The sequence below is a fragment of the Sitophilus oryzae genome, unplaced genomic scaffold (genome assembly GCF_002938485.1).
Source record: "Sitophilus oryzae breed Bouriz unplaced genomic scaffold, Soryzae_2.0 scaffold_1167_pilon_pilon, whole genome shotgun sequence".
Taxonomy (NCBI): domain Eukaryota; kingdom Metazoa; phylum Arthropoda; class Insecta; order Coleoptera; family Curculionidae; genus Sitophilus; species Sitophilus oryzae.
This window is the reverse complement of record NW_022145801.1, coordinates 611,765-619,934: the sequence shown is the minus strand read 5'-3', so window position 1 is coordinate 619,934 and position 8,170 is coordinate 611,765. Positions and strand designations below refer to the sequence as shown.

Below are 8,170 nucleotides of genomic sequence, written 5' to 3'. Positions count from 1 at the left end.
AATGCACGACCATTACAAAGGAGCCTCTACGGTGCAAATTGGTAATAAAAAACAAAACTATTGATCAGATAATGTCATTCAAATACCTCGGATGCAAAATTACAAGCTCAGGATTCCTGGAAGAAGAAGTAAGGAAACAAGCCAATAAAGCTGCCGCAATATCCGGACATCTTAAATATCCCATATAGAAAAACAAACATTTGAGTACAGAATGTAAGTCAAGAATATACAAAACCTGCATACGACCAGTGATGACATATGGTGCGGAAACCAGAGCTGAAACATCAGTAACAAACAGAATCCTACAACTACTGAAATGAAGACCTTAAGAATGATAACTGGATACACATTGAGGGACAGACAGAGAAATGTAGGCATAAGAGAAAAGTGCCAAACAAACGACGTTGTCAGATGGATAAGGCAGAGAAGAAGAGAATGGAACCAGCATGTCAATAGAATGGGCCCCGACAGAATGGCCATAATAATTCGCAACAACGTACCTCATGGTAGAAGACCTACTGGACGACCACCTAAACGTTGGCAGTCAACCTCGCAAGAGTTGCTTAGACAAGGAGGAAACCGGAACCAAACAGGCGATACGCCTTCTAAAAGAAGAAGAAGAAGAAGAAGAAAGTTTTTGTATAATGTTGTTTCGTGTTCTGATTTTACCAGCAACATTTTCTAGGTGTTTTCGAAATGAGAGTGTACTGTCTAGAGCAATCCCCAGATATTTTGGATATTTGTTATTACGCAGAGTGGTGTTACCAAACTGGACGCTTATTTCAGTATTCGCCAGCTTGTTATTAAGATGGAAGGTAGCCACTTTTCTGTTTTATTTGCACTGGATTGAAGTCTCCATTTTATAAAATAGGCATTCAAGGATGCGCGAGATCCTCTGTCAGCGTTTCTTGGGTTTGATATAGCGATTCAGTTCAGTTGCTATGGCTATATCGTCTGCATAACAAAATTTTCTATATTGCGTATCTGGTAGGTCAGAAATATATAAGTTGAATAAGAGAGGGGCGAGAACGGAGTCTTGTGGTAAGCCGTTGTTAAGTTTTTAGGTTTACTTGTGGTCTCTCCCAGAAATACTTGGATATATCGGTTACTTAGCATGTTGTTGATAACTCGAGCTATACTTTGACAAATAAGTGCTTTAAGTAATTTATAAACCATACCATCTCTCCAGACTATGTCGTAAGAGGCTGTTAAATCGACAAAAGCTATGGAGGTTTTAAGCTTAAAGGTTGATTCTCACTATTATACCTTCCATATCAGCTCCTTTCTGTTTCCCTTCCGTTTACATAAAAAAATATTGTATCATGTAAATGCATAGAACAATGCACACTATCCGTTCCGTTTCCCTTCCGTTCCATATCCTTTCCTTCCATACATTTTTTTGGCGGACGGACTGAAGCGTATCGGAAACAGCGTTGTCAAGTTCTTACATTTGTACTAGCTCTGTTAAAATTTTGCTGATATTTATTTATTCTTTTACCTCCTAATTAAATCTATTACCTTTTTCAAAAGATACAAATTTTTAAAATAAAACTTTCGTAATGATATAAATTGTACAATAAAAAGTATGGAACTGATACGGAACGGAAGCTTACGTATAGCGTCAATAAAATAGAAATACGGAACGGATATGGAATGGAAACGGAAGGTATAGTGAGAATTAACTTTTAGTAGGAAATTTCCTTCAATCTGAGATGTAACTGATAGGACTTGATCACAGCAACTGCGTTTAGGAATGAAACCTGCCTGTTCAACTGGAATATGGTCTAAGATACTATCCATTATTCTATTGAAAATAAGTCGTTCTAGGAGCTTATAAGTACAACTAAGAAGGGCTATGGGTCGATAATTCTGAGGTTGCGGACATATATAATAATATACCATAATACAATAAAATTATGAACACACTTTATAGTCATCCCTACCTTGCAAAATCTGTCTGATGAGTGAGGGAAAATTTCGACAGACATCCAAAATGACATAAATTACACTTTATCTGTGAATTAAAATGACAGACAATAAAACTGTCATTGTACAGACTTTATACATATAACATATAAAAAATATCTACTTTATTGAGCTGATAAAGAAATAAAAAACTGATTTAAAACAATTTTTGTTTAATAATAGATCTCATTATATAAAAAGCTTCCAAGCAATAAACTATTAGTGATGTTAAAAAATAGTTTTATTGCTTATAATAATTTAGTTCCTACACAAATAGAGGATGAGTACACTTATTCATTAATGTAACAAAAATCAAACTTTCTTAACAATTTGAACAACATCTTCATCCGATAAAATATGATCCAGACCGACTTTTTGTGGCTGATGTTTGACAGATGATCCCCACACCAAAGCACTAAAAAGAAAAACCAATTAATATGGTATTTACTTACTAGATTATATTTTATGTAAATTGTTTTAACCAACCACCATTTCTTTTATACAGGGTCCGGCAATAAAAAAATATATTAAAAATAGAAGAACTATCCTGAAACAAAACTATATTAGATATTTACTTTAGATGGTCTGTACAGGGTGGGTCAAATTCGACGCTTTTAAATGGAAACACCCTTTTCTATAGGAGATAGATAAAAACTAATATCGATGTCTGGAGCTCAATTTTTGTCAAAAACATGATGGTGAAAACCGCATATCGATAGCTGTTACCGTTTCGGAGTTACGGGGTGTTTTTCAAAAATATGCATTTTTAACAAATCGCTGTAACTTTTTTGCTACGGAAAATTTTGTATTTTTAAGAAGACATTTCCAAAGCACCTTTTTACGTAGAATGGTTTATGCATATTTTTTTTAAATTAATAATTTAAGGATTATCAACAGAAAATTTGATTTTTTATATGGGACACCCTGTATATTTTTAATTTATTGAAAATACTTTAAAATTACCTTTCTAAAAATATAACACACTTGATTTTGCTACAGGTGTTCGACATATCAACCATCTTCTGTTATGGACAGACGGGGCAGTTTTTGAACATTTCTCGCGGAATTCATTAACTCAGTAGGTGTGAAAGGTACCCTCTCATAACTGCTAAGTATTTCTAATTCTTGTCTAGATTATACGGAAGAATAAGGAACCTTTATTCTTCCGCAAATATATCCATAGGATTAGGTCCATGGGCACTAAGCCAGGCGGCCTCGACGGCCAACGGCTGCGGTCTTGGTTAGCTATTCAATAATTATTCTTGAAATTGGCTGCAAAAATTTGCTGATAACTTCACCGTTCAGAGGCGGTGCGTCGTCTTGCTGGAAAAATATGTTTTCTAGTTTCATTAAGGGCATATCATCAATAAGGGGTCCAAAGTCCAAAGCCTACTAGTTAAAAGTGGCGAACTTTTAAAAATTCTGTATTTCGAAGGGGATTATAACAAAATATCAAGTGTGCTATATTTTTGGAAAGGTAATTTTAAATTCTTTTCAGTTAATTAAAAATATAGAGAGTGTCCCAAATAAAAAATCAATTTTTCTGTTGATAACTCTTAAATTATTAATTTTAAAAAAATTATACTTATAGAAACCTATAGAAAAGGGTGTTTCCATTTAAAAGTGTCGAATTTGACCCACCCTGTACTTACTTTGCTATAAATATGGTAAACGTAAATCATACAGGATATTCAAAATTCTATGCCAAACTTTCTAAAATATAAGATGTCTTCGGTTTTTTTTAAATGGAACACCCAGTATATATTTTTTTTAATAGATGTAGAATTAAAAAATGAACATTTTTTGTATTTATTTTTAATTTTAGAGAAAAAAATAATCCTGATCCACTCACACTTTTTGAGCCACCCTATAGAAGTTAAATATTTTCCTGAAATACATCCTGGTACCTACATACTTTATGTTTGCACTTAAACAAAATTTCCAAGTTTTTTATTCTAGGAGCTACAGATGCCCGACGCACTATTGCCGGACCCTGTATAGTTTTCACCAAAAGTTTACCACAAATTATTATTTTTCATATTTGAGTTATGGACAAAAAAAGTTTATGCAAAATCAATTTTGACATAAGCAATGTGACAGCTGTTATGCCTGTCAGTTTACTGGTAAATTGTCTTTTACATTGAAAATGCTTCTGCTACATAACCATGACAGTTGCCACATGTCAAAATACTTCTCTGTTAATGATCATGCTGAATTGTTTCAGCATTATTTTTTTTCAATAACACAATATTAAAAAATTCCATTGTTTCCAAAATGTTTGACAGGCACTGTACAATATAATTGTCATTTTATATCTTTTAATACAATAGTGTCACTTTATTTTGTCCCAATTATAACTGGCTATAACTTTTGTTATGTTTATGTTTAAGAATAGAACGTTCATTAAAAAATATAGGGTTTGTAGTCAAGTTATTATTAAGTTTAACCAAAAATGATTGATCCCATTATGATCAAATGGGCTTTGATTAATGATGGATAAGCAATCCATAGGATATAACATTAGAATTTTTTAAACTATCAAAGCCATAGCCCACTTACTTTTTTATTTTGAATTAAAACAACTTGATCATACAATATTTAAATTTAAATTTTACTACGCCCATCACTGTGGTTCTTGAAAAATGACAATAACCTGTAACTCCGAGTTATTTAAAATTAAAAACCTTGTTAAATGTTATAAAAAGAATAAGCTCAAGCTAAGATATCATTTCAAACCTAGTCTGATGGTTTTTTTTTATTTTTCACATGAAATTAATAGCTTTAAAATAAAATAGACATAAAAATAGATAAAAGTAATATTTACAAATTTCTTTACATTCTACTTTGATCTTTGATGATCAAAATAGCTGGAAATTGGTATTAATTCTTTTAACATATTTTATTTCTATTACTGTTGGTTAATATAAAATCTGACAGTAGAAACAGATATAAATTTACTGAATTAATTTATAATTAAGTTCTAAAATAATGTAAAATAATTATCACAAGATATGCAGTAAATAATTTCAGTTTGTCAGTACTTTACTTACTATTTAAATTCTTTTGCAATACTCCTGTGTAGCTTATTACAGAAATCCTCAACAGATGTATGATCAGAGTGCAATACAATTGGTGAATTGTAATCTGGCAATTGTCCTTTAGGCTTTGTATATCTAAAAATGAGAATTATTGTACTAATCCCCATAATTTAAAGTAACTTTAATAGCTAACTGCTAGCTGGAAATCTACACATTAAGTTCTGAAGAACATAATATTATAAAAAATCTTACATTCGTACTAGTTTTAGATATTCCCACATTTTTTCTAATAAATCATCAAAGTTCCATCGATGATGGGCAGATATAGGTACACAATGAGGTATTTTATATATTACATCTAATTCTTCAATACTAATTTGATCTGTAATGTTCAATATTAATATTTGTTACAAATATAATTCCAAACTCACAAAAACTCACCTATTTTATTTAAAATATAAATACACGGTACATAAATTCTATTTCCTTCTATTACATCAATTAAATCATCACTCGTAGCATCATACTTCAAAGTAACATCAGCATTGTGAATTTTATATTCAGAAAGAATAGTTTTTACAGTATCTGCATCTAATTCAGATTGTTGTACCTAGAATATTTTAAATATAATATAACAATACGCTTAAATAATTTAACACTAACCATGCAATTTAAGTTAATTCCACCTTTATCTTTCTTTTTGAAATATATATTTGGAGGTTGTTTATTTAACCGAAGACCAAAACCTTCCAATTCATGTTCAATTAATTTTTTGTGAACTAAAGGCTTCAAGACGTCTAAACATAAGAAAATAAGACTGCAAGTTCTTGCTACTGCGATTACTTGTCGACCTCTACCTTTGCCATCTTTTGCACCTTCTATAATTCCTGGTAGATCAAGTAACTAAAAAAATAGACTGAGGTGTACATAGATCCTATATCTTTATATATAAAGCTACAAATTGTTAAAATAAATGCTAGTAACGATGTAATATATCTCTATGTACCTGTATTTTAGCACCTTTGTATTTGATACATCCCGGAACAGTCGTAAGTGTTGTAAACTCATATGCAGCTACTTCAGAATAAACGCCAGCTAAATTGCTTAACAACGTTGATTTACCAACTGAAGGAAACCCAACGAAACCCACTCTAGCATCACCAGTCTTAGCAACATCGAAACCTAATAATTACAATGTTTTTTTAACAATATGGTACTCGATTTTATTGATGCCAAAAATTTGTATAATTATACCTTCGCCGGTTCCCCCGCCGCCACCTTTTGGGGTAATTAGTTCTCTTCTTAATTTAGCTAATCTAGCTTTAAGAACACCCAAATGCAATGCTGTAGCTTTGTTTTTCTGGGTCCTGGCCATCTAAAAATATAATTTATAGGTTATACCGACAACATTTCAAAATGCATAATGATACTTACTTCGGACTCAATTGCCGCAATCTTTTCTAAAATCGTACTCATTTTTGTTCTTGTCTAGTTTTGATTCTTACAGAAATTGTTTTAAAGACCTAAAAATTTTCGAATTATTTTCGTCAATCGTCAAACGTGAAAATTGAAAATTGACAAATGTTATGATGACAGTGACAAGTGACAAACCAAGACAGCCAACATAAATAGATATTAAATTTCAACTTCCAGTTTTCAATAATTTTGTAAAAATATTTTCTCTGTTATTTAGCAATATAATATCAGAACTGTACAATGTTTAAATTACATATTAATCAGTTTTATCATGGTTTTAATTAGCATTAAAAAGGAATTTTTAATTAAAAATACATATTTTATCGGTATAGTAGTTGGTATTTCTGTTTTGCTTAGGGCCCATTCACATTTATTATTTTATATTCAAAACAATTTTATTCTGAAGTATTACTAACAAGAGTAAACTTTTAAACATTTTAATAACTGAAACTTTTATATTAATTCTCATTTCATAAACAGGATTTGAAATAACTTTTAATTTTCTTTAAAAAAATATTTAATTCTGTGTTTTTGTAAACATACCCTAAAAAAGTACTTCTTTTTCTCACCAGGTGTTTGATTTTGAAATTTGACAGATTTGACAGAGGCCATAAAAAACCGCCAAAAAGCTATCAGATGTTGGATGTGTATTTATTTTGGAAACTTTGCTTTATTTTTAAGTAAAGTACTACCACTTTTAAAATTCAATTACCTTAAACAGAATTATGAAGACCGATCAAGCAAAAAAGGTCGTCATCAAAGTAGATTCTAATATTCAACAGGTAAGTTAGGGAATAATAGTTTATTCACTAATATAGGTTAAAAGCGTATATCCAATAGGTATTTATTTATTTTACAGGAAAATGTAAAAAACTTACGAAGGACTTTAAAGCCCCTTCAACCCCTTGCTACTGACAAAGAAAATTTGGCTGGAAGATCACTTATACTGAAAAATTCAAAACAATTGCAGTAAGTTAGAGTGCTTATATTTCAAATCTTTAGAAACTTATTAAAAAAAATTAATTACAGAGAAAGTGAATACAAAAAAGAAAAACCTGAGCTAATGCACAAAGCAGTACAAACTGATCCATACATAGCAACTGTCGATGATCTAACTTCAGAGGAAGGTAGCGTTGAATATTGGAAAAGAGTAGCTGAAAAAAGACAAGAATCGCTTGATGTTAGTTTATGTGAAATTGAAAAACTTAAGGACAATATTGAGGCACTACAAGAAGAAAATAAAATTTGTAAAGAAATGCTGGAGGAGTCTAAAAACCTGGTGGAAGTCTTGCAGGTATGAATTTTAATGATTAAATACCTATTAAATACCTAATATTTTTAATTTTTTTTATATCTTTTAGGAAATAATCAACGATGGTGATAATGAAGAAACACCAGATAATAAAGCTGATGATACCGAAGAGACTGAATCTGAAAATCAATTATAGTTTAAGTTATAGAGATAAAATTTTCTAATATCACAAATTGTACCTTCTTTAGTTGTCCTTATACTTAATAGGGATTAAAAATTAAGTTATTTTATGTTTTGAGAAAAAGCTTCTTTTTAGTATTTTATATGATCTTTTCAATAATATTTTTGTTTGATGACATCACCATATAATATCACATTAATTATGTATTTTTCTTCATACAATAAAGTGTTTTAATATAATTTCCAAATTTTCATGTAA

At 30.6% G+C, this 8,170-nt stretch overlaps 2 protein-coding genes across 2 annotated transcripts; one reads left to right on the top strand and one right to left on the bottom strand.

Annotated features, from left to right (window-relative positions):
- Positions 1-2,129: 2,129 nt before the first annotated feature.
- Positions 2,130-6,603, bottom strand: LOC115888252 (GTP-binding protein 128up). The gene is made up of 8 exons (XM_030907922.1): positions 6,438-6,603; positions 6,258-6,378; positions 6,010-6,185; positions 5,667-5,906; positions 5,445-5,613; positions 5,256-5,385; positions 5,016-5,138; positions 2,130-2,380 (listed from the first exon to the last, which is right to left on the bottom strand). Exons 1-8 carry the CDS (start codon positions 6,477-6,479, stop codon positions 2,278-2,280), a joined length of 1,104 nt encoding a protein of 367 aa, XP_030763782.1. The 5' UTR covers positions 6,480-6,603; the 3' UTR covers positions 2,130-2,277.
- A 466-nt stretch (positions 6,604-7,069) lies between these two features.
- Positions 7,070-8,100, top strand: LOC115888273 (geminin). Its single transcript, XM_030907945.1, has 4 exons — positions 7,070-7,261; positions 7,339-7,448; positions 7,509-7,773; positions 7,841-8,100. The coding sequence occupies exons 1-4, from the start codon at positions 7,205-7,207 to the stop codon at positions 7,925-7,927; spliced, it is 519 nt and encodes a 172-aa protein (XP_030763805.1). The 5' UTR covers positions 7,070-7,204; the 3' UTR covers positions 7,928-8,100.
- The last annotated feature ends 70 nt before the right edge of the window (positions 8,101-8,170 follow it).

Bases quoted from the DNA above. Each gene is read 5' to 3' on its own strand.
- LOC115888273 (XM_030907945.1), top strand. From the start codon at position 7,205: ATGAAGACCGATCAAGCAAAAAAGGTCGTCATCAAAGTAGATTCTAAT. The intron at 7,449-7,508 runs GTAAGTTAGAGT...AATTAATTACAG, and splicing joins AAAAATTCAAAACAATTGCA to AGAAAGTGAATACAAAAAAG. The intron at 7,774-7,840 runs GTATGAATTTTA...TATATCTTTTAG, and splicing joins ACCTGGTGGAAGTCTTGCAG to GAAATAATCAACGATGGTGA.
- LOC115888252 (XM_030907922.1), bottom strand. From the start codon at position 6,479: ATGAGTACGATTTTAGAAAAGATTGCGGCAATTGAGTCCGAA. The intron at 5,907-6,009 runs GTACATAGAGAT...CTATTTTTTTAG, and splicing joins ACAAAGGTGCTAAAATACAG to TTACTTGATCTACCAGGAAT. The intron at 5,139-5,255 runs GTAAGATTTTTT...TCTCATTTTTAG, and splicing joins TATCTAAAACTAGTACGAAT to ATATACAAAGCCTAAAGGAC.